The following is a 27189-nucleotide window of genomic DNA, read 5'->3' as shown; positions in this document are numbered from 1 at the left end:
AAAAAGACCCTACATTTCTACTTGATAAAATAATCTATTGCCTCCTACCATGGGCACTATTCTCTCAATGCTAAAAGATGCCTATATTCTTAACTTATGGACTAACAATACCAAGTCTGTACTGACTTAAAACAGGTACTAGTCAGGAATACTTTATCATCATATAAATGTATTTTTTGATTTATCTGATTTGGTCAGAATCCATTTGGAAAACAATGAGCCAGATCAATTGAAAATGTATTTATTTATTTTACAAAAAGCATTTTTGACTGTTGTTCAAACTCCACTGTCCAGTAACTTTGAGGTTCATTTTCTAAATGGTGCGTTCATTTGACAGTTTTTTGATTTCACACCTCAATGTTTCCGGTGCCAGGTTTTTTTGTATTAGCATCGAGAGCAGAATACTGCTGCTAGGATACTGTCTGACAGCAGATGGAATGAGCACAACACCACTTAAAGCTCAGCTACTTAATGATTGCTAATCAGATTCTGCATTAGCTTCCAGTTGCTTATATTGACCTGTAAAGCCTTTGGGAAGCTCAGTCCAAACCACCTCTGTCACCTCCTGACACCCCCAAGCACAATTCTGAGGGCACCGGACTGTGGCCTGCTGCTTATCTCCTCGCAACATCTCAATAAGCAGTTCACCATTGTTTCAGCCACTTAGCACCTTCTCCGTGGCTCTTGATGTCAGGGATTCTGCTGTTCATTAAACCAGAAACATAGGCTCCCATTTGTCCTTTGCCTTTAGTCATTAGTTTGGTGTTGCAGTCTGTTAAACTACTGCACACATTTTTTTTTTTTTTTTGGTGAAGCAAGCTTGAGAGGTCTTGGCACAATAATGCAATAGACCTTGAAGATGTTGTTATTAAAGCAGTGCACAAACAGGTGATGGCATTAGCAATGTTATGGCAGGTGTTAATTGAAAGAAGCCAAGAATCATGACTACAGTGATGTGCATTGACTGGCAACGAGAATTGCTAATTCACTGCTCCTTGATTTGCAGTGCTGTAGCTTGGGCCTAACCAAAGTAAATGTTGAGAATCTGATGTTCTTTTAAATTTAGTCAGCTGAGCAGGTTAGATATTCTTTTACCAGATAGTTAGATTCTCCACGGTATGAATTCAATTTTTAAATTTTTCCTTCACAACTTTGATACCACAATAAGTTGCTTGGCAGCATGCAACACAGACCTCATTTATTACGATTCTAGAGCCACATTCACAACTTGCTAGAAGCCCAAAAAGTACATCTAGCTTGCATAATAGGGGCACGTTGTATGCACCTATCCAGACCATACAGGTCTGAAAATTCCAGAGAATCTAAGTTTCACCTAGACAGTTTTTAAAGAATAGTAGAATGGACCTATATTAGCTAACTAGTATCTCTTTGTTTTCGGTATGCCCTTTCAGTATGAAAGATGCTAGATCAGTAATACTCAACCTGAGATTTTAGAGCAGTATGCAGCTCTTGTAGAATTATGGATTTCTTTTGTGCTTCTCAGGCATATGAGCGGAGCACCAATCACAGGAGTGCTTACCACACTGGCACATCGGGCAAAGTGGTTAGTTCTTAGCAAACAGACAGGATTTGTTAGCATCCCTCCCTGATGCTCTCGGTATCCAGGAAAAAAAGATACAAGGAGGGAAGAGAGAGTAGATATTATATCAAATGGAATTACAAATTCATGAGATGATCATGGAGTGATGTTCTGACATTGCACCAATATTTGATGACACTAAGTTGCAATTTTTCCTATCTCCTAGAACTGGAAGGGACCTTCAAGGTCATCGAGTCCAGCCCCCTGCCTTTTTGCAGTGAATGTAAAATTTTAAATTGATGTATATGCTTTTATTTAATAAACTTCAAATTTTAAGATGATTCATGCTTAAATAACATTTTATGTGCTCATGCCTAATGATATTAGGCAAAACCCATCCTCAGTGTGGCATACACATGTGTTGACTGGGATGAGAGGGTAGGAGATCCTGCATGAGGGCAATCTGTGTATATGCCACAAGCAGAAGGCCTCACTGGGTTGTAGGAAGCCAATTGAAAAGTCAGTGAGAATTTTGCCTGAGTAAGGACTGAGTAAAAATCACATCAGGACTCCAGGATCTGTTCCCTACAATGTAACGTTTAAAGCAAATGAAATACTGATTTTCCTTCAAAGCAGCAAATATACCAAAATTCACATTACAGCAAAGTTCTCCAGTAGCCTGCAGTGTCCTGTTACTTGACTTGATGAAGAAATGAGCTCTACAGCACTTCAAGGTTTGCTATCATGGTTGTATGTCCAATGTTTATTGCAGATGTAGAAATTTTGAAACTTGCTTTTAAAGCTGATGCTAAGTAAATTTGACAGTCACATAGACAGCTACCCTGTGTTTATCATAATGCAGACCTTCAGTGAATCAGGAGAGAAACAGCTGGCAGATGCTTGTGGAACCTAGCCAGAAATCCCTAGGGATTGAAAGTGACACAAAAGCGCTCCAGTTTCAGTCTCTTTGTGTGTATAAGGCAAGCTCACATATGTATTCTATGCAGAGTGTATAACTATGCTTTCCTGGATTATTATAGACCATTGCTCTTACTGGGTGAAAGGATACCACTACCTTTTGCCTAGAACTTTGGGTATTTGAAATTAATGGCTCATCTCCTCCTGCCTCTTCTGTGTGGGGGTTGGAACAGGATTGAACCATCCCATTATTAGTTTGGAATGCCACATTCAGTTCTAGGCCCCTATTCTCAGAAAGATGATGACAAATTGGAGGGAGTTCAGAGAAAAGCAACTAAAACAATGAGGGGGCTGGAGGAACTGACCTATGAAAAAAGATGAAACGAATGAATGCAGCATATCTGTGCCAGGAGATAGCTGGGAGTGTGGGGAAGGGACTTTGATCACGAATATTTAAAGGATATAATTAAATACTAAGGATAAAGAAGAATTAATCAGGCTTATACAAAGGAGTATAGCTAGAAGAAATTGAATGCAATTAAGAAAGAGAAAATATAAGCTGAGTATCATAGATGATTTCCTGATAATGAAATTTAGAACTAGGCAGAAAATGTATATGTAGGGACAATCCTGTACTGGCACGGGGAATGGAGGTGACTACAGATAGGTCTGATCAATCTGCAATTAGAGTATTAACTTTTTAATTTATCTGGCAAATTAAGATGCTACAGTTTATAAACCACCATTACTATGATTCTGTGAACCTGCAGCCTATAGGTGCAAGCCTCCATAACCAATTACTAAGCCCATAAACCAGCCAATAGAGCCTAAAACACTCTTCAGTGACTACTGCCCTCTCTCCTGTTTGCAGCTGAGTCTTATTTAAATATGCTACTAAGAAAGGTTATCTCTTACCAGTAATGACTTTACATGTCAGTTTATCTCAGTTAAAAAAGGCAAAATGAAAAGGGCTGTGTTACAAGATACCCTATTTAAATTCACTAGCCCCCCCCTGATCTGGGTAAAGGCAAGATGGGAGATTCCCCCACCAATCTCCTAGCAAGTTTTTGGAAAAGCATCTTTCTATCAGAGATTAAAAAAATAGAATTCTGTCCTCATATTTCCATTAAAACTGGAAACCAGAATTCATTATATTGAAGTCTGAAACAACAGCGATAACACAGAATCCAATTCAATTTCTCCTAAGGTAATACTGTAAATCTGATTAATCGTTCACCTTTAGATGGGAGATCAGTTACTGTATTAAAAGAGAATGCTCTATTGCAACAAGATTATAATTCAGTTTTACAAGGCTTCCAGTGTCTAGAAGAAGAGTTTCAGGTACAAAATAACGTATGCCAGATGATTCATAGGGAAGAAAAGAAAACTAGGAGACACCAAGCTCCTCCGTGAAAGTGCAGCTAACAAGAAGAACAAGAAATGTCAGCTTCCCGTAGAATTAAAATTATTTATATTAGTTACAGCACATAACAAGTATGATGGCAGTTGTATTATCTACCCTTTTTTCCAGGAGAAGGGAATCTCTATTGTCCTGAAGACACCCCACGTCCTCTGGCTTTACACCTCCTTTAAGGCCACAAATATCTGGTGAAAGACAACTGGAAAGGGCTCTTTTCAGAGCCTTCTGATATCTCTGCAAACCAAAACACCACAACATATTGGGATAGCCGAATGACTATTTTTAATGTTTGACTGACTACGTATCCCATGGCTGGAGAAAAAGTGAGCCAGAGACATGATGTTCACTTCCGCAAAGCATTCATAGGTCTATCTGTAAGTTGGTAGATGTTTTTCATACACAAAAAAGTTAAAAACATATACTGGATCTTTGGGAAAACCAAAGACAGTTCATTGCTGTACTAAGGTTGCTAGGTTCAAAAAGAACATAGAGCAATAAAAAATGGCACAAGAGGAAGGGTGAAGAGCAGAAAACAACTTCTGTGCATTCCCCATTTAGCACTTAGAATTAGCCATCTCTGGTAAATGGTTTTCAGAAGCAATTTATCATGCCTCTTTTGTGAAAAAGGGAGATAATTAAAATTTCCGGCACAGACTCACTCAGCTAATGTCTAGCGTATTTGTTATTTCTCTCTCTCCGTCTTCTTTGTCTGAGCAAATGTAAAATTAAACAATAAAAAAACACCTTTTTATCATTGTCTTTCCTATAAAGTTGTCAATATTTTTTCATTACCTCTGTTACAATGTGTCATTTTCTTAAGAGTGAAAATACTATCAATGCTACAGTTTGAAGGAAAACAGAAAGCAGCAGTTCTGCAGGCAATCCAGGAAACTGGGATCATGGACAATTTTGGCGGTGGGAGAGAGAAACTTTTTAGATAAGGTCACACATTTTTATAAGCTTCTGAAATTAGTGTTTTCTTAGTTAATCTAGTAGGATGATCATCCTAATTTGCCCCTTACAAGGCATTATTTGTAAAGTTTGTTTTGTGATACCCCTTTAATTTTAGCTGTCAAACACACAAATTCATTAGTTTCCTCTGTGGAAGAGTTTGTTCCCCAGTAGTTATTTTTTTCCCCAGAGAATCCTTCATTTTTTAAGATGCTTCTGAAAAAAAATTGAAGCAATTTTTGGTTTATGTAGAAAAACCGTATGATTTATTTACCTGCTGTAAATGAGGCAGACCATATTATTGATCTCTTTGTCCAATTGGTATCTCCGAAAGTCCTCCCAGGCATCTTTAACTGCTGTAATAGCCATAATAACACAAATTGGGATCACAGAAACTGCTGGTTGAAAAGCATTTACCACTGGCACAAAGTTCAATGCTGCAATGGCCACAAAATATAAATTGGCAAAGCGGTGAAACTGCTCAAAGATATTCTTTGGAATGAAGGATAGCAAAGTGTATTTGGTGGTCTTGATTTTATTACAGTCATAATGTCTGTTTGGGTTCTCTTTCCACTTGCAGCTTTCAAAGGGTAAGTTGGATATGACCACCCATTTATTTTCATTTTTCTTCTTTCTTTTCTTTCCTTTTCCTCTCTTCTCTGACTCCTCATTTTGTGTCTCAGAATCTGAAGCAACATGATGGCAGCAAGCTTTCTTGAAAAAAAGTTTTTCCCTTATGATCTTCATAGAACAGCAGCCTAGAGCATATTTCCTTGACATCTTACTTCCCCTTAAAAATGTCGTTTCAAATAATAATAAAAATAAGGCACAGTGGTTTAAATAATCCAGAAGAATGCAAAGCAGTGGAATGAGGATTTGAGTTTCCCTGAAACAACTGCCGTCTGTCACTTGATGGAAAGCTACACCTGTTGGAATACAGACGTCACAGGAATAGGTAGTATCCTCCTCGAAACCAGTTCTGCCACTGTCAGTCAGGCTGACTCTGGGTCCTAAAGTCTGCCCCGTTGCAAGTCACTGATGACAAAAGCACTTCTGAAATGTGCTATTATTTGTGTTACTATACTTCCTGAAGCTTGTGCCAGGCAATCTTCTTTCTGAATATTATTATAGTGGGTGGATAAATTTGAAGACATATGCCCAGTCCTCTTCTTGAGGCTTTTCTGAAACACTCTTTTTAAAGTTGTTAGAAGCTAAAATTATTGCTAGTAAGTTAGTTCAAAGGGGAAGCCCTGATTTCACTGAAGTCAGTGGAAGGCTGCTATTGACTTCAATAGTGCCAGGACTTCATCTCCTAAAATGATCCCTATCTGCCATTTGCTTTTGTCTCTACAGAACCAAGTTTAAGAGAAAAAGAAAACCTCTTGACCAAAGGACCCCGCACAATGCAATCATCCTCTTTTAATGCAAGTTTACCACCTTATCATGTAGTCCCATCAGTTGTGGCAAGCTAAGAAGGATCTAGTCAGGGCAGCACTTGGACAAGAGACCTCTGATGCTGTAAGAAGTGTTGCTGGTAATTAAGAAGATAGTAGAAGCCATTCTCTTCCCTCTGAATCAGTACTGGCAAATGCCCCAGCATAAATGTAAAGGATATTATATTTCTGGAGGTGCAGTCATTCACATGAAACTTGTAGGGACTGGCCACCTTTGGTTATTGGAGATCTGATGGCAGAGATAAAGTGTTAACACTTATGTCCTGGTCACATTCTAATCTACCAATGAAATTTCCCACTCTGGTTTCAGTTGGATACAATATTCTTCCCTTCCTGTTGCCAATGAGCAGTGTTATGCCATGCTGTTAAGCAGCTGCAATGTTCTATTCCAGAGTTGGCTGCATTTCAATGGTGGGTGAAGGATCCTCACCATCCCTAAGATCCTTTACCTACTGAGAAGGGGTGTTGAGGCTTAATTATCTGGTATTGGTAAAGTGGTTGGAAAACGTTAAGAGAAAAATGCTATAGCAATGCAAACACCCTGCGTGGTGGAATAAAGGTTATTGACATCAGTCTGGGCTAATATTATTTCCTTAGCTTTTTACCAATAATATCATTAGGAACCAGGCCCTATATAAAAACCTTTCCAAATTTATTAATTTCACTTATTGTGATCAAATGGGGAAAATATTGCAAAATAATGTGCTTAAACTGCAACAAATAATGTAATGTAAAAACAAACAGTCATTGTTTCATTCCACTTACTCATCATATGCTTTGGTTTTAGAGGAGTTTATCGCCTTATCAAATCTGTATCTCCTGAAATCTTCAGTGCCATCCTTAACCATGATTACTAGCAGCACCACACCCAAAGGTAGCATCGTGATCTCCCTATGGAAAACTTCCACTTGTGGGAACCAGTTTAGGATGACCAGGAAGAAGAAATAGAGATTAGCCAACCTGAGAAGTCAAAAACAAATGACAATAGCCAGAAATTAAATGTGTCCTTTCCTGATTCACAACACTGTTTATAGGTCAAAACAGCTCTCTCTCTCTCTCTCTCTCTCTCACACACACACACACACACACACACACACACACACACACACACACACACACACACACACACACACACACGTCTCCTTCTCCCTTCCTTCCCCAGTAAAGGGCAGAATATTTCCTGACTACATTGTGATGTCTCCATTCCTTATGAGGATTCTATAGGAGATATATTTTCATAACATTAAAAAGAATTTCATTTAATTTAAGTATTATACCACTGTTTAAATCCAGAAACCTAAAAACTGTTTACCTCATGACTTCCCTCACATCCAGGTTTCCATATTTGCATTCATTTTTGATTCAAGGATTGCCAACTTTAGAAAGCAACAAAGTATTTAAAACTCATATTCAGAAATTTTTGGGATTGTTTTTACAAGAAGCGGACGAGGCCCTCTATGAATTTACAGACATAAGGTAAAGAAAAAGATAGGCCAAACCATGGGATGACAGATCCTGGCACCATATTACAGAATGTTTATTTCAAAGTGAAAGATGGATGGGCAAATTTAATCTATCTTGATCAGAATGGCATTTCCCACTGGCTGCTCTTGGCAGGATTCTTCATGCCAAGGTCACTAGTCCTACAACCAGTAGTTAATCGGAAAGACTGAGCCACACAAACAACTCAGCTCTGACCACCCTTTATGGACAAGTTCTATATAACTTAATATTGATGACATCAACGCGCTTATGTAAAAATTAACATAATTGTATAAAATTACTCTAAAATCCTAAGAGAATAGAAGCTAAGAGAATAATTTGCTTTCAGCATGTTGTTTTGAGCCCTTTGTATAATTCTAAATCAGGGATATTAATTCTCTTATAGGATTATTCAAAAACCTATAGAAAATTTATACATTTCTATCAAAGATCACTTATGATGGGACAGATCTTAAAGCTGATAAATCATTTCCTTAGTTTTGGCAAGTGTATACCTGTGAAACTGTTCAAAGAGGTTTCGGGGCAAAAAGGAGAGCAAGGTGTATTTCGTGGTCTGTATCCCATTTCCAGAATAAAACCTAGAAACCTTCTCCCAATCTTTTTGAAGTCTCTTGTTGTTGGGAAACACAATCCTCCATTTGTTCAAGTTGTATCTCAGCCTCTTTTTGACAGAAGACAGCAGAGGTGTTGATTCCGACTGAGTCCAGATGGATCCTTCGGCAGCCAGCCGCTGACAACGATACAAAGCTGAGTCCACTGACAAAGCCATCCACAGAAGCAAGGTAAGGCTGAAAGAGAAATGCATTACAAGGACTGAAAACCAATTCCATTATGGTAACAAATTCACTTTGTGTCTTGCCAGTGATGGTTTTAAAGCAGCAAACAATACAATTCAGCATATTACCAGTTCAGCTTCACGCTCAGTGCTTTCTGTACAGAAGTTAACTGGTACAACAAAAATATTTAATATGGAAAAAATCCATTTCTAACTCTATGAGAAAAATGCTTTATGATCTGTGTGTTCTAACTGTGAGTTAATGCAAATAAGGCAGATTCAAGCTGATTGTTCACAATTGAACTTCCAAGTCTATATCATTTCTTTATCTATATCATTTTATCTTTATCCAAGTCTATATCATTTTCTTTAATCAAACTGCCACAACCAAAGCTGTTTGGTAGTTTTTCTTTGACTGCCTCAGACTTGTGCATGATGGTTCTTCTGTTCATGTTCTTTTACAAAGGTAATTGGCTCAGGTGCTGAATCTTAAAGCACGCACAAAGGCTATGATGAGAATGAACTGCATGGTCATTTTAAACTCATTTACATGCACAAAAGGAAAAACATTCTTCAATCTCCATAGAAATCTGATTCAAATGCAGAACTCAACAAGGAACAATGGGTATTTTACTGGTTGGATAGATCTAGCAACTTGATTAGTAAATACTAGTGCCCTTATATAATGTAATAGTTTGAAACACAATCATACAGTAAGACCCTGATCCTGTTCTCACTGAAGCTAATAGCACAACCTTCTCCTTGGGCTGCCAACTTGACGTGGTGGAGAAGCTTGCATATACTTAAGACCCTAAGAGTGATGCCGTCAGGAGTCCTGTACTCCTGGTAGGGTCACCCATGGCGGTAAGGTCGAAGGTGACAAAGTGAAGCCCAGCACAACGCAATCCAGTATAAGACCTCAATGACAGAACAGGCGGATGAAGCTGGATCACCTCTCAATGGCTGTGAAGGCGGACAAAGGCTGGAACAGAAGAGAAACCGCCAGTTGTCTTGGACCTCCTTGCCACTGGACACCGGTGCCTCTTCCGCCAAGATTTGTGTGGCTGCTGGTGAGCATCAGCTCCCCCACACTAAACTACTCTTGTGCAGGCTTCTTTCATAGGAGAACTTTTTCCTCACCCCTACCCATAGAAGTCCTGCGGCAATGGGCGAATCCCACACACACTGGGAGACAGCAGCCCAGGATAGGGATAACTGGTGAAGACTTGTCAGAGAGGGAACTTCCACCTTTGAGGAAAATCGCTTTGCCCAGATCTCAGAAAAATGCCAGAAAAGAAAGGAAAGACAACTGTCATGCAGCAATCACGGCCCAATCCTGCCTTCCAACATCAGCTCCAATGTCTGCCAATGAGCCTGTGGCTCAAGAATTAGACTCCTCAGTCACCAAAGGACCCATGAAAAATAAAACCTGTGAAAGAGATCATCTTCGACCTCGAGGGATTGCCGACAAATAGCACAACTCTCACTGACTTCAAAGGTACGGCACTGGGCTCTATACCATTATGCCCAATTCAAACCACAGTAAAATGCATGAGTGTAGGGGCTGGAGGGAGACACAAAACGAATGGTATGGCACAAACAAGAAAAAGGATAAAGCCTTGTCTATATTCAAAGCTGTACTGGTTTAACTTAGTTGTGATTTGAAACCAATTTACTTAAACTAGCAGAACACACAATATGGACAATCTTAATCTTATTTAAATTATGTTAATATTGATTTAACACACTGTGACAGTTTATGCTATGTGCTACACTGATATAGTGCTCATAGGCATGCAGTTACAATAACGTAATGCAAGTCATACCTATGCGCTACTATTTATTAAATACTTAAAAACGTAGTTAATGAAGAGTTAAGATTGCCCAGTGGTGTCTTGTGCCTTTGCGGAATGTGGAGTGGCTAACTCGAATCTCTGAAAACCTATTTATTTCAATGTGGCTGATCATGGAGTGAGATACTGCTCAACATAAGGGAATACGAAAGAACCGGGCTCTTAGTTGTTCACTGATTTTTTTATATTCTATCTGACTCCAAAAAAATTACATATACACTTAAACTAACCTATCAGAACCCCAAATTATTAATACTCCTAGTTCTTCAACTAGTTAAAATAAAAGTAGGTAAAATGAAAGTCCTCTATACTTACAGATAAAAATGAAGCAGCGTTGGTCCTGCTTTGAGCAGGGGATTGGACTAGATGACCTCCTGAGGTCTCTTCCAACCCTAATCTTAATCTTCTAATCTAATCGTCATTCACAGAATCATAGGTATTTAAAGTAGAAAATATATATTAAATCAGAGCCTCTCCTCCCACCAATGCAAGTTTGTTTGCCAGTTGTCTGGACAGTCTAGCTTTAAATTTCTAAAATAATGTCATCCACCACTTCTTTTGGGAGACTATTCCACAGCCTTACAGATCTCACAACTATGAAGTTTTTCTTGACATTCAGGCTGATTTCTTTTCTTATTATCATTCTATTTCATTAAAACAAATTAATGAAAGAATAAACTCGCCCTACTTAGCTTGATTCAGTTTAGGAAGCAACATTCTCATCATGGCTTCCTTTGTAGTGAGGCCGTGAATAGTGCTGTATCTATGGAGAAGGAAGTTGACTGATGCCAACATACAATTAACTAGGTCACAGGAGATGTCAAAATGTCATAATACAAACTATGCAAAAGGACAACGGCTATGCAATGAAAAAATTATATTGATGGATATATAATCAAAGCAGAAGTTAATGATTTCCTTGTCACAGGAATGAAATTGTTGGAAAAAACAAAGCTGCAGAAAGCAACCAATATATTTTGGGATCATTAAGAATAAAGATGAATCTGACTTGGCACCTCAGTTAGGAGATGACTAGGGGAAAGGAAGGAAGATCTCACAGAGACATTATTCTGTAAATTCAGTATCACCTTACATCAGCCAACTGGTATCCAGAATCTCCCAAGTATACTAATTGCATTTCGGTGTGTCATCTGGGTCACTTTCTGAAGGGCACGGAATCCATTTCAAACATTTACTTCTTAGTAAAAGCATACTAGCAGTTCCCACAGGATTTCTCTCTCTCCTTTAAAAGGGTGAGGTATAAAGCTAAAAAGAAGCAGAGAATGCCATCTCTGCAAACCCACAAATATGTGAAGACATTATTTATAGCTCTATATTATGCATATATTGGTGGGGGGCTATATCTGATGAAAGTAAAGAGCAGATCTTTTCAGCATATGGTGACCAGAACAAACGAGCATCTCCCACCTTGAAGATGATGTTTTTGTACCACCAGAGGCACCCCTAAAGAAAAAGAAGGGAAGATCCAAAGAGAGTGGTGAATTATTTTTCCAGATGCTGTGATGTCACTTGGGATTTGCCTGCTACATTACTCCAGTGTTAGGGTTACAGGATGTGTCGATTCCTATCCCAATACGAGAAAACAATTGTGTTCTCTCAATGCTCTCCACAGTTATCAGAAATTTAAAATATTTGATTGCTGTTAAAAGGCAATCAGCAGGCCTTAGCAGTGTGCTTTATGGCCAGGTATGGGACACAACCTGGATTTCTAGTCATAGTCTATCTCTGAGCAGGCAGAAGCTAGAAGTGCTGGAGAGGCACATGTTCAGGCATAGGTGCAGGGAATGCCTCCATCATGTTGTTTGAGTAGCCCTCTGGCTAACCAAGAGGTAGAGCAGATGAACTTCACAGGGAAGGCTTTTGGCAGTGCCTCCTCTCAGCTCTCAGACTTGGATTGCTGAGGACAAATGGCTAATAAAGTGCATTAGGGAGAAATTTGGAAAGAAGTAGAAGTTCGATGATCTCTGCCAATGCACATTGTCCTTGTAGAGTACACTTGTCTTAAACATTTTGTCCAGTCTTTTTAGAAGTCCCAGTTGATGAGGTTTCCACCTTTTCCCTGTGGAGTTCTAGTCTACACCCTAATAAATCTCACGATCAGGAACCTGAAGTTTTCCCTTATTTCAATTTATTGTTCCTAGTTGAACCTCCAGGTACCTCACAATGAACCAGACTGTGAAGCTCTTACTTATATTGATGAGCAGTTACTACTACGCATAGTCCCACTGGAACTAAGTGCTCAGAAATATGAGTAAGAGGTTCACAAGCTAGCCCAATTCCTCTTCCTCCTTTGTGTTGATACCCTTCAAATATTAAACTGTAATTATATCATTAACATAATTATCTAGCCAAACTTCACATGTTGAGCTCTCAACCTTCCCAGCCCCCCATCATTTTTATTACTCTTTTCAGATCTTCCTTAGGAATTCTTAGGACCCCGCAAGGGGTGTGAATAGCCAGAGTGTGTATAGATAGTTATTTATTCAAATACAGAAGGTCAAGAATTGAAGCTGAGAAGGAAAGCAATATGTAAGCAATTTAAGTAGCATCTGATTACATCAAAGTGAATTGAAATAAAGCACAGAATGGCATAATCAGAACTAGAAGCCCAGTTGTACAAACTGATTCAGGACAAAGCTGATGGGATTTCTGGGAAGGAAAAGGAAAGGGATGCACATAATACACAGTTTTGCAGAATGAGAGGCACATGATGTTGGTTTAGGAGGCCCAGACATTATGGTTATTTCATGTGCCTCAGTTACAATCTCTTGTTTTGTGTGTGTGCGCATGTGTGTACACACACACACACACACACACACACTAGCTGCTCACAGATGTCTGAAAGATGTTTCACCTCCTTTAGACAGCTATGGAAAGATTTACATATGAGAAAATTTATAAGAGATACTTTACCTGACAAGACAATGGAATAAGAAGCCAGTCTACAAACAAAAGTGATACAATTCTCAATCAAGAGGAAAGGTTTTGAAAAATCTGAACTTCTTTGCAATATAAGGAGAACTAACATCGTGCTATTTCTTCAGAGATTGGCAATAAGCTTTGGGGTGCAATTTGCTAGCATTTATTTCCAGGCATTTCAGAGTGGCTTCAAGTTTACCTCAAGCATGCCAATGCACAACAAACTATTCAAAGAGAATCACATTAAACAGATTTCTCCTTGCCATTTTCACATAGATTAAACTACCAACATCTTATTAACTTCAAAAGTGTGTTCCATGCTATTATTGGAAAGGAATACAATTTTTTGCCTAAAGGTTTTATAATACTACTGTAGAAAAGACATTGGTTGTGAAATACTATTGACTATACTGTCACAGTCAGGGATTTTACATATGGCTCAAAAACAAAAGTAATGTATTTACTGCAATAAGCTGCCATGAATTACAACTCATAAAGCCCAAGGCTGCCATTCCTGAACCCATTATTTTAAAAGACTCATTTATTTTCCCCTCATTTTATTTGTGAGGAGAACTGTCACCACTGTTAAGACTAATGCTACAGATTCACTATATTTGCCTTGCACATCTCATCCAGAAATGAAATGTGCTCACGCCCTACGCCTTGTTAGCATCTCCTAGATAATCCGCACTGTGTTTTAAGGCATGTGTTCCCAAAAACCAAAGCAGAATTGACACACGATCCTTGAGGTTCAAGTCCCCCAGTCTGAGGAGGTTTCTGAACACCTTCAGAAGGTAAAGAGACCCAAGATTAAGATTTACTCATTTTATTGGAGGGAACAAGTCAGGTGCCATGATGGAGCAGAAGCTTGCCGGTATGTTGGCTAGTCATGGGGTGGGAGGGATGCTGTTCAAATTCGCTAAGTAGAGGTTTGGCTCAAATGGTTCAATATATCACATCAATGAACGAATCACTGGGTGCTTGTCAGTACCAAGCACGGTCCATTTGTACAATACTGCCCTTTATTGTGAAAGGCATGCTGCAACTCACTGATGCCAAATTCTCTCCCGTTCCCTCCCTCATCACTCCCAAAATAATGGGGAGATTCTCTCTTGGTTCTTCACTTCTACAGGAATTTACAGTTCCTCATACATGGTCAGTGTGACTACCAGACCGCCTATGACAGGGGTCGGCAACCTTTGGGAAGTGGTGTGCCAAGTCTTAATTAATTTAAGCTTTCGCGTGCCGGTAGAAGGTTTTTTGCACGTCAGACCGGCAGCGCGGGCGGCAGATGGAACCCCAGACCGGCAGCGAGCTGAACTGCTCAGCCTGCTGCCAATCTGGGGTTCCGTCCGCCGGCCCCGCTCAACCCGCTGCTGGCCAAGTTCCATCCATCCAGGCAGTGGCAGTGGGCTGAGCGGGGCTAGCGGCCAGGACCGCGGCTGGCAAGAGGTCGGCAGCCAGAACCCCAGACCGGTAGCAGGCTGAGCGGCTCATCCCGCTGCTGGTCTGGGGTTCTGTAATCCAGGCTGGCAGCGGGCTGAGCGCAGCCAGTGGCCGGGATCCCGGCTGGCAGCAGCGTGCCACTAAATATCAGCATGCGTGATGCCTTTGGCATGCGTGCCGCAGGTTGCCGACCCCTGGCCTATGATCTCGCAGTTTTCTCCCTACCTGCCACTAATGAGAACCCTCTTCCCAGTCTTCCTTATATTACATGGACAGTTAGCATTAAGAGACCCATGCCTACTAGGGTTGCCAACTCTGACTGAAGCTATTCAGGGAGATTTTTTTCCTCCCAACATGACAATGTCATTTTCTTAAAATATCCTATGAAAATCTCCTGGATTGCTTTCAATAGTCACTGGGAGATGGATGCTGATTCCAGGCCAATCCTGCAGGATTGGCAACCCTAAAGCCTACAAGCCCTTATCAAGGAACAAGGCCTTGTTGTGCTAGATGCTATATAAACATCCTGTCCCTGCCTGAGAAATTATAATCCCAGTTTATAACAATATGCAACAGGTGGGTGCAAGGGACAAATGAGGGGAAAGTGGGAAAATAAGGTATCAGTAAAACAAGCATGGTTTTCTATAGTGTCATTTTGCCACCAGCCTAGCCATTGTCAAAGGGCAGCATTTAGCAAATGTATTATGCCTTGACTTATATTATACTTTCCCTGGTTTTATATCTTTCTATTGCTAGTGTCTGTGTGACCAAGGGTTTGCAGCATCATGTCCTTTGTATTCTGTTCATAAGAGGGATGAGAAGCCCAAATTCTGGAAAATATCCTATACACATATATGTATGTAAAAACATACAGACACTAGCAATACAAAGGTAAAAAACCAGGGGTAACATTTTCAAAAGTTTCTGAGTTACTTAGGAGCCTACACCAATGGGATGCAGGTGCTTTCGAAAATTTTACTCCAGGGCAAAAGCTTAGACAGAATGGAAGTTTTAAATGTAACATATTAACAGGAGCAATTTCAGTGAGGACCTTTCACTGGGATGTGTGCATTAATCAAATGTTACTAAGAAAAAGCTAATTTTTCTCTCCAAACTCTTACCTTACATTTCCACATTGAAAGAACCTATAAACCTACCCGTAAACTAAGAGAACACACATGCACACACACACACTCTCCCTGAAACACTTAATTCCAATTTTTTCAAGTTTTCTCTCTCAGTTCGTAACTGAAAACAGCAGCAATTATTCTTTGTGTTGCCTTATATGAAAGATGTGGCACCCATTCAAGTGAATCATTTCCAGGACGGTTTGGTTAGGGAAATAAACATCACTGAGTGAGTAGAGCACTACAGAAGGCTGAACTACACTGTTTTTAATCTGCATTGCAATTATCTGCTAGGAAGCAGCCGTTTTTTTTTAATTTTTTTGCTATGTTATATAAAGCCTCCTGTAATCAGGAACCAGTCAAACCAATCCTGAAAAAAATATTTGGCAGGTGAAGGCTGATGAATATATTGAATGGGGTGAGAGAGGGAGGCTATGGTCATTCATTAGCAGCATATAAAATGCTGTCTGGAATTATGTTACACTGTACTGAAGAAATAATGCATGGGGCAAGGCATCAACAAGAGTTAAAAACAGGTCCTAAAGAAATGATTATCCAAAAATGCTAGCCATTGCAGGCTGCCCTGTCATTCATTGAACAGAAATGCATTATGGATTAAAATTTATATAATGTTTCTTTTTGCAGGATAAATAGAAAGGAGCTTTACGTAAGTCTAGTGCGTCATTAGACCACAGTGTATTGCTATTCTATTATTATTCTATTAGATTAACGCAGACTTTTCATGCAGTGACTAGATTTTGTTTCCTTGTGGGAGAAATCAATCCTGAAATCTCGCAACAATGGGTTAATTATAACACTTTTCCCAAGGCAGACAAAAGATTTTAGTGCCTGACAGAATTTTCCTTCAGCTTCAGCAGCGCAGCAGCGTGTTCAGAGAACCTGATTTTGCAAAGGGCTACAGCTGCATTATTAAGACTTGCTCCGAACAGATGTGCTCTCAGCAGATGCCAACACACAGGTCATAAAGACAACTATGATTATCAAATGGCTTTTTCTCAAGTAGGATGCTGCCAGTCTGAATGTAGTCATACTGGATGCTTGGTTTAGCTCATTTTTATGGAAGAAGTCAGATACTGCACAAGGAAAGAATTCTGCCTTGCTGCCAATATTATTTGCTTGTCCATATGCAGAATTACACAGAAATTAACTATCCTCTTGTACAAGTATCAGAGGGGTAGCTGTGTTAGTCTGGATCTGTAAAAAGCGTCTGACGAAGTGGGTATTCACCCACGAAAGCTTATGCTCCAATACATCTGTTAGTCTTAAAGGTGCCACAGGACTCTCTATCCTCTTGTAGACCTTCTTGCACTGTGACTAGCAATCTACCCTTCTCAGACAGAGCAAAGGATAAGTAAATAAATTCTAGTCATACATTTGTTGGTGTAAGAAAATTCTGAGCATAGCCTAACTTTAAAGATTAATGTGCTATTTAAACATACAGTATTTCTCTAAAATGAATGGTCAACCTGATAGCCAACAGAGTGATCCAGCTCCACTACCCCCATGCTCAGGAAAGCTCCCGTGGCATTTTTCACAAGCATAGGGTGTGTTAACCTTGGCATCCTAACCTAACTCCAATTCTGTAATTATATCTGGCCTACTTACATTTTTCCTGTCATTTCAGCTGAGTAGCAAACAGGAAGAGAGAATATAACAGTGGTTCTTCACAGCAATTACAGAGGCAACAGGTTACTAACCTGAGCCTAGAGGTGGCTAGGACCAGAGTTTTCAATCATTGCGGACTACAGGTTATTTTAGTATCTCACTGATGCATTAGTGGCCTGATCCCACAGTTGGGCAGTGATCTCTAACAGGCTATGCTAGAAGATTATTAGGTACATGAATCTCTTGGAATGAGCCTGCAATCTAAACTTCATGGGAAAGAGATCCCTGGGTGCCGACTGGTGTAGACGTTGAATTAATCACTATGGAAAACATGAGTGTTCTTAGGTTGCACTCCAAGAGCATATACCAAAAGCATAAATTAAAGCTGGCTGTAGCAACCATAACTGACTTGCATTCCACTGCATACATGTGTACACAAGCCAGGTTTAAGTCTCAGGTTAGCCAATTATTAACTCTCCTCACCCATGTATTGGAGGCAAGAGATGAGTACCAGTCAGAGATATAGATATGTATGTGAATAAGTAACCAGACACATACACATCCCAACTTACAAGGACAAGTCAACATAAGGTCAAATGTAAATGTATTGTACTGGCAGCCCATTTGATTGGAAATAGCATGCTGGTCTGCAGGTCCACCCTAGACTTATTTCATTAGTATCTGTGTGTGCCCATTTGATCATCAGCTAATTACTCCTTTGTACATGAAGAGCATCTGCACTGGTGTGTTTTCAACCTATTTCATGTTCTAGCCAAACTGGGCGTCTTGCTGCTCTGCTATCTGTGTTTCACGGGTGCTCAGTCAAAGTGTGGTATGGAATTCTACTGTCTCACTCATGTCCGTGCATCTTTTTTGTATTATAAAGTCCCTGCTTGTATATGGTGCCAGTTTTCCTAAGCAGTACGTACTTAGAAGACGATATATCCCATCATGCCATTGTGGAATCTATTTACTTCTTAACTGAGAAAAGAGGACACTGGAATCAAAGCAATCCTTTGAATAATAAACTTCTTTGTTCCACTTAATTTTCAAAATCAAAGTAGAGTGGCCTTTAAAAGACAATCTAATATTTATAGCATGTACGATTATAAAGCTCTTGTGATCAAGATTATTATGTTGCAGATGTACAACACTGCTTAGTTCCCATATGAACAAGTACAGAAGGAAGCAGAAAACTTGAAAGTAAATTGGGAACTGACCAGAAGATCCTCTTGTATAAAAAACTTTTATGTGAGGATTTTTGTGAGAACATGTTGATTTGTTTTGATCTCAATTCCCCATATCTGTATAGTAAACTAAAATGCCCCAGAGAGAACAGTTATTTCTTTATGTTAAACTGAAAGAGACAACAAAGAGTCTAAAAACACTGCCAAATTATATAAGGCACAGTTCCACGTCACTTGATCAGCTTGGAAAAATCTCAATGAGAATTTAATCACACAATCATTTGAAAGGAATGTCCATTAGACACCTGAGACAGTGAACTGACTGCTTGTATTTAATAAACATATTTAAATTCTTGACCTTATTAAAGTTCTTTGTAATAAGGATTACCTGAAAATGTATGTGATCAAAAAAAGCCAGCCCAACAGTGGTGAATACACTGCTTATTTGATGTATCACTGTTGATTATGCCAGGCAGAGAGGAAGGCCAGGACAGTGATAACCTTCTTGTGGTCTGGCTTGTTACGTGTTAAGGCACAACCACCAATAGAATCAAACATGCCCATCTAAAAGCCACTACCTAAAATCCCCTGCATGAAACCCATATTGAAGATGATACTCAAGAATCACACTGTTGGATTGTCGGCTACAATCTTGTAATTTTCCTCTATCACCTGAAACAAGGTCTTCCCACAAATATCAAGCAGGGCATTAAGGAAGACATGATAGACAGCAGGACCAAAGTCCACTTCGGAATCCCTCAGAATGCCTCCAGAACCATTCTTGGTATCTTTTCATACAGTTAGCATTAACTGTTGATAATCCTTGCTGGGACTGAACTCCTAGTAATCGTCCATGAAAAATATACATGAGAACAAGAGGCATGTAAATCTTGTCCAGAAACTGGGAGGAACAACCTGCAGAGCTGATGCAAAAACTCTTCAGATCTCTACACTGGATCCTGTCTACTCTACTACAGAATACTGCTCACCCAAGTTGGCAAGTGTTAAATTGAGAGTTGGCAAGTGATGTGTGGGAGCTATGTGTCCAGTATTGGACACATAGCTCCCACACATCACTTGCCAACTCTCAATTTAACACTGCCATGTGAATCATTACAAGGACAGTAAAATCAATGCCACAACCATGGCTTCCCATGCTGGCACACATCCATCCACCTCAAAGTTGCCATGACATGAGAATCCTTGGAGAGTCCCATCATTTTAGAGGGATACAATACATGAAGACCCAAACAACACACCAAGATTTTGACTAAAACCCAGAAAATCTTTTGGGCTTGTAGTGCAAGAGCTCGAAGACTTAGGGTTCTTCCCTGAAAATCAATAGCGAGCAAAGTGGAAGGACCCCAGCGTCCTTAACAAACACTTCATCAAGGACCCAACTGAAGAACCCAATGGCTTTTCACTCCCATGGAAAATATGGCCCACTCTGAACTGCAACCACAGATCATGTGACAGATGAGCCTACTTTTTCCATAAATGGGGACTGAGACACAATTGTATTTGTTACTGTGGAAAAGGACTTCAAACTATGAAATTCCTCATCAACCAATGTCCCAAACTATTACATCCAAGTGGTATCCCAGCCATCCACTCTATGATACCCAAAGCAATTAACTGGAGTACAAACCTAGACATGGACATCTAACATTGTTGATTTTAAGCCATTATAAAGATGAAGAATATGATGAAGGACAATAGCCTGGGACTTGGGAAACCTATGTTCAATTCCGTGTTCAGCCATGTGTAACTTCAGGCAAGTCCTATAACCTCCCTGTGTCTCAGTTTCCCATTTGTAAAATGTGAACAATACCATTGCCCTACCTCACAGGGATGTTGTGAAGATAACTATACTAAAGACTGTGAGGCCTTCAAATACTATGGTAATGAGTGGCATGTAAGTACCTGACATGGAGATTACTACTTCTCACTGGGAAGCTATCAGTGGTATTGGCTAAAGGTGTATCTGCTGACTTGGAAACTAGTCAGACTCCATTTTACATGTTTGACATAGACCAGGATATAGATGATCAGAGCAGTCAGAGCAGGAGTCGGGGTCAGAGATTGAGTCAGGCATCAAGCCAAGAGTGTCAGATGTGGTGTCAGAGGAGAAGAGATCTGGAACAAGGCAGGAACCAGGAACAGGACAGGAAGGCAGGAATCAGGAGTAAGGCAGGGCTCAGGAGGAAGTGAGAAGGGAGGGTCCAATGTAGTAGCCAGACAGGGATTCACCTAGTTACTCTGACAACTCCCTGTTTCTTCTTCTGGCTTAAATAATTAGTCTGAGCCAACTGGAGAGGCTGGACGTCTCCTTCAATTAGGAGCTTTATGGGCAGTACCTATGGTGAGCTAGGATACACCAGCCCACATTACATGCTGGTACCAGCAAACTGCTGGGTGGTGGCTGAAGTCTGATGTTTTCCTATAGACCCGCAGACCTTGGTTTGAGATCTGCAATCCGTTACCATTTTTCCTGTCACAGAACTCATTTATTCAAATTGGGATTTTTTTAAAGAAGGAAAACACATACACACACACACACGTTTAAACGCAGCCAAAAATCTACTAACAGCTCCTCAATCAACTCAACAAAAGCCCCATTCAAATTAGTGGTTTTGGCAACAGCTAATTTAAATGGGGGCCTTTGCAAATAAAACCAACCTCCAGGGACTGTGGTAAGAGTCCAAAACTGCTTAACATGTTCCAGTGCCAACTGTCTGAAGTGATGGAAAATATATTGAAAATGGTTTAAAAGCTAGGGTCATTTGTGTATGGCTAATGAAGTCTATTCACTCAATTAACTGTTCAGTAATACAGCAGTGGTTCTCCGTCTGCTAGAACAAAAGTCCAAAGTAGAGGAAAAGACAATTTTAGGGTTTTCTTGGGAGAGGGAATACAGTAACTGTCTCCACTGCATATAATCCTACTTAAACTGTAAGCCTCAATATCTTGTGGCAATGAGTTTTACAGATTAATTATGCAACATTTAAAAAGTATTATATAGTAAGTTTATTGCTTTATATTTGTTGCCGTTCAATTTAGTTGAATGACATCTGGTTCTTGTATTATGAGAAAGGGTAAAAAGGAGCAGGTCAATTTATTGGTTCTATGCTGTTTGTCATTTTGCACTCATGAAATTGCACCAGCAGTTACCTTGATAACTGTAAGTACCTAGGGTCCTGTGAAAGTGTTGAAAATTCTTCCAGCTACCTTTCCTACCGTACTTTGTCTTATTTCTTAATTTCACTCTGGCTAATTTGGGATGCCTTGTCCTTTGAGTCTGCAGAGAGTACAATATGTGAGGTTCTGTCAGGTTCACATATACCCACGCTAACTGGTGCAAGACAACTACAGGAGAAGGAGGAGAAAGCAAGAGTAGTCTGGTGTTCCCATTGAAGTCCTATGACCAGAAGCAGAGTTGGTGAGAAAAGAATGCTATAGAGCAGGCCTGCACAACTCGTAAAGCGGCGAGGGCCATATTACTCCAAAGAAAACAGCTGAGGGCCGAAACCCCCCAAGCACCGCCAAGCCCCCCCCCAGCGCCACCCAGCCCCCCCGAAACACAACACCCCCCCCCAGCACCGCCCGCCCCACGGAAACAACCCCCCCAGCGCAGCCGAACCCCCCCCCCCGCGCCATCTGCCCCGCAGAAACAAACCCTCCTTCCCCAGCGCCGCCCCACCGAAACAGCAGTATTGAACCTCGGTAATATGTTATAGTGGCTCCTAAGGTAGTATAATTAAGGTAAAAGAAAAACGTCTTTTTGCTAGAAGTAGAATAAGATCTTCCCCCCACTTTGTAATCGATTGCCCTGTTGAATGAATGAGGAAGGCGTGGAAGGCAGGCACCTCCGGACAGCTGCAACCCTTGGAGAGGGCAGGGCCAGCTCTAGGATTTTTGCCGCCCCAAGCAAAAAATTTTTTGGCTGCCTCCCCTTTCTTTTTCGTGCCCCTCTGCCCCCGGCCCCACCCCAACTCCACCCCTTCCCCAAATCCCCAGCACCGCCTCCTCCCCCGGCGTGCCGCATTTCTCCCCCCCCCCCCATTGCTTCCTGCGGGCTCCCCGTGACCTCCTGTCCTAGCTCACCTCCGCTCTGCCTGCTCCCCCGGGTGTGCTGCCGCTCCGAGGGAGGGGGGAGAAGTGGAGCAGTGGCGCGTTCAGGGGAGCAGGCGGAGCAGAGGTGAGCTAGGGTGGGGGGGGGGGCGCAGGAAGTAATGGGGGGGGGGTTAGAGGAACCGCTCCCCGCTCCAGCTCACCTCCGCTCCACCACAACCGCCTCCCCCGAGCGCCCGCCGCTTGGCTTCTCCTCCCTCCCAGCCTTGCTGCATGAAATAGTGGTTTTGCACGTGGCAAGCCTGGGAGGGAGGGGGGAGAAGCAGAGCGGCGGCGCGTTCAGGGGAGCAGGCGGAGTGGAGGTGAGCTAAGGTGGGGGGGTGCAGGAAGTAACGGGGGGGGGTAGAGGAACCACTCCCCGCTCCAGCTCACCTCCGCCGCCTCCCCCGAGCGCCCCGCCGCTTGGCTTCTCCTCCTCCTAGCCTTGCTGCGCAAAACAGCTGTTTCACGCGCGGCAAGCCTGGGAGAGAGGGAGGAGAAGCGGAGCGGTGGCGGCGCGCTCAGGGGAGTGGGCGGAGCGGAGGCGAGCTGGGGCAGCGAGGGCACTTTTTCCCCATGCCCCGGAGTCGGCACCTATGATGGCCGGCGCCAGAATGCCGCCCCTAGAAATGTGCCGCCCCAAGCACCTGCTTGTTTTGCTGGTGCCTGGAGCCGGCCCTGGGAGAGGGGATGGGAGCCAGACCAGATCAGCAGAACAGGTCAGCCACCGACTCACCACTCGCCTCCTCAGCCCCCTTCCCCCGGCTCGCCTCCTCACCCCCCGCCACTGCCTGCTCGCTTGCCTCCTCAGCCCCCCACCCCTCCGGCTCGCCGGCTCACCTGCCCCCCCGCCACTGCCCACCCACTCGCCTCCTCAGCCCTCCACCCGCCCGGCTCGCCTACTCATTCCCTGCCACTGCCCGCTCGCTCACCTACTCAGCCCCCCTCCCTCACCCGCCGCTTGTCTACTCACCCCCCCCCCGCCCCCGCGGGCCGCACACTGAGCCCATCTACTCAACCCCCACGGGCCGCACAATGAGCCCACGCGGGCTGCATGCGGCCCCTGGGCCGCATGTTGTGCAGGCCTGCTATAGAGCTCTAAATTAAAAATCGCAAGTCTGCTCTTTCTGGATTTCTATTTTCTGTTACTTTTAAATGAAACTGCTTGTTTTTCATTGCATATGATTTAATACACATTTGTAAAAGGTTTTCACTTTGTCCACTTGCTAACATTGTAACGACAAAAGATTTAACAATCTGAAAACAAAATACATAGTGACCCAAATACCATTGAAAAGTCCCATGTGTTACTTACCACAGAAGTTCTATACACTGCTTAAGGTTTTCATTCTGCTTTAGGGATGAGATAATAATATTCAGGATATTTTAATTCATATTTGTATATTTATTTAAGATAATTGTGTGGAATAGGAGGGATCAGAACTGCATAATGAAGAGAAACCCATGTTAAAAGACCACAAGAAAAGCATTTGCACAGAAGTTCATTTGTTGTACACCGTTTCTTAACATCCCTGCATTAATAAAATCTTTAGAAGGACCAACGTTTATTGTCAATCAAGACCAGCTGTGTAAGAGGTTTCTAATACCATATTCCATTTAAATTTCACATCCTCCATGTCCTTTCCCTTCCTTGCTTCTGCCAGTGCACAGTGACAAAGTATCAATCTTGGAAATTACACCATTACCCACCAAAAAACAACAACAAACAACAACAACAACAAAAACCAACACAAAAAGCAAAAACTTCTTACAGGCAGGCAGTTTTGCCCTGTATTGTCGTGACAGTAGGAAGGGTGTAAACACTGCAGCACTCATTATTTTTAAATTGCTGCAGGTGCCTGAAATTAATTACACACATATTGGACTCTCTTTTAAAAGCAGGAATTCATGACGTGATGGCTTTTCAGGCAACGTTCCACAGAGAAGAAGGTGGGAAATAACCAGGTTGTGAAATGACACAAGCTAGGGCAAGTCGAGTGAGTTATACTGTGAGCTAGTGTGAGCAGAGATTAAGAGTTTTATATATTTAGTTAGGGAGTACAAAGATAGAAAAACATTTAAGCATGATGGAAATGTTAAATATAAATTTAAAGCCAAAGGGGCCAATTCTATCCTATTCCCCCTCCCCCCCCCCACCTTCCCCTTTATACCACTCTCATGGTAGAAAGAGGCCAGGTTGGCACTATGGGAATACCATTTGTGTTAATTGGTGTATCTGCTGGTACAGAGCTAGTGGCGCCGCTCTAGATTACTCTAAAGTGCAGCTCTGATGTAGAGGCCAGGGGAAGGCTTGTCCAGGAGGAAGTTGCTCATGAGAAGGACAGAGTATGGCTGAACTGCACTGTGCTCGGGCTATTCTGGGGCACACAGTGATATACAGGCAGCCCTGCAAGGCTGAGATAACAGAGAGCATCACCATGAGCTTCTCTAAATAGTGCCACAGGCCCTAGCCGGATTCACTCATAATTTGGAAAACACACAGATGATATAAAGCCACCTCGTCTGCCCTTCTTCCCCCAAGCTGTGTCTTCCTGCAAGGCACAGCACAGGAATCTGGCTCCAGGGAACTAGAAATAAACTGCAAAAATAAAAATTTGCTAATTTTAAATTGTAAAGGTTTTACCAAAAAAAAAAAAAAGATACTTTTGTGCCCACCTGACACTGTCCTGAACTAACCTTATGGAATTAAGATAAACTTCACTGAATTAAAATAAACCTAACTGAATTAGGGTTAATACCTTTGGGGTACATTGTATTAAATTGTGTATGTATGGCATTGTACGTACCTTCTCTGGTAGGGAGGAGCTAGGATTTCCAATTTTCTAATCGCACAAACCCGAACATCCTTGCCCTCACCCCGCCACTTCTCTGAGGCCCCGTCCCCCACTAACTCCATCCCCCCTCCCTCCATCGCTCGCTCTCCCCAATCTCACTCATTTTCACTGGGCTGAGGCAGGGGGTTGGCATGTAGGAGGGGGTGAGGGCTCTGTCTGGGGCGTGCGGGCTCTGGGGTAGGGCCAGGGATGAGAGGTTTGGGATGTAGGAGAGGGCTCCAGGCTGGGGCTGAGGGGTTCGGAGTGCGGGAAGGGGCTCAGGGCTGGGGGACGGGGTTGGGGTGCAGGCTCTGGGAGGGAGTTTGGGTGCAGGAGGGGGTTCCAACCTGGGCCAGGGGGTTGGGATGCAGGAGGGGGTGAGAGGGTGAGGTGCGGGAGGGGGTGTGGACTTCTGGAAGGGGAAAGGGGGCTTCCACGGGTTGATAACAGAGAAAGTATATTAGCATTGCTCCTCCTAGGGTTGCCTTCAAACTGGATTGTCCAGGGACCAACAGACAAAGAAAGGATTTTTGGATAAATGGACTGGTTTTAAACAGTCTCAGGGCTTTCCTGACCCAGCAAATGGACAGGACCCTTGGTCCATGGAGGGCTCCAATTCTTTGGGAAGGATTGGGCCTACTGAGACCTCACAAGACTGAGGGCTAGTTCTGAGCTGAGTCTGTGATGAACTTGTAGCCACAAGGAATCCCTGAGTGTGGGGAATTCCACTTTAGGGTTGAGGTGAACTCTCATTACAGCATATTAGCATATGTGTAGGCTCTTTTATGGTTTTTAATTTGTTTTCTCTGTAATGCTTTTTTATCTGAATAATAAAGTAGGCTTTGTTGCCCAATATAAGCTAGGCTAATTATCTACAGATAGATCACATTATCACTATGTACTATTGATACCACATATGTTAATATACATTAAGCGCACTATATCAATATAACATTATATTGTATACATATCTTTCTAGCAGTTACTTGACCTGAATGGGCATATCTTTTTATGCTAAAATTTATGCCATGCTGAAGTAAGCATTGGCACAAGAAAATAGGAAACTTGTCAAAGACAAAATACGTCAATGTTCTGACCAATACAAGCTGTGGAGATACCTTCACAGACCTGGAATAATAGTATCCAAAACAAAGATAAGGAAAGGGGCAGAACAAGTTAAGGAATTAGGATGAACTGGTAGGCTGGACTTTAGTGACACACACAGAGTTTTGTAATCTGTAAAATCATGCCATAAATACTCCTAGCTGAAACTTGTAACTTTGGGAGCACACTTTCTGTGTAAGCACAATTTAACAATACTGCCCAAGATGGCTTCCCAGCAGCTGTTATATTGAGTATTTCTTCCTGTATTATAGACTTCAAGGGCTATTGATTATTTGGTCTCAAACATATGTCACAACAAACCAAAGTCTGGTCAAGCAGTTGGCTATTCAATTTATCAACAGCTTGCATGGGAAGTGGTGTGTGGAAGTGCTTAAAACTGT

The 27189-nt window shown here is 41.8% G+C and overlaps 1 protein-coding gene across 1 annotated transcript in view; it reads right to left on the bottom strand.

Moving 5' to 3' along the window:
• Nucleotides 1–8555, bottom strand: part of ATP10B (ATPase phospholipid transporting 10B (putative)) — a 77892-nt gene extending 69337 nt beyond the window's left edge. The window contains exons 1-2 of the mRNA XM_065409985.1: nt 8281–8555; nt 7049–7243 (exon numbers count right to left, since the gene is read on the bottom strand). Of these exons, the coding sequence (XP_065266057.1) occupies nt 7049–7243; nt 8281–8555 (470 nt within the window). The remainder of the gene's footprint in view (nt 1–7048; nt 7244–8280) is intronic.
• Nucleotides 8556–27189: the final 18634 nt, after the last annotated feature.

The sequence above is a fragment of the Emys orbicularis genome, chromosome 8 (genome assembly GCF_028017835.1).
Source record: "Emys orbicularis isolate rEmyOrb1 chromosome 8, rEmyOrb1.hap1, whole genome shotgun sequence".
In the NCBI taxonomy this organism is placed as follows: Eukaryota; Metazoa; Chordata; order Testudines; family Emydidae; genus Emys; species Emys orbicularis.
This window is presented reverse-complemented; position numbering and strand designations above follow the sequence as displayed.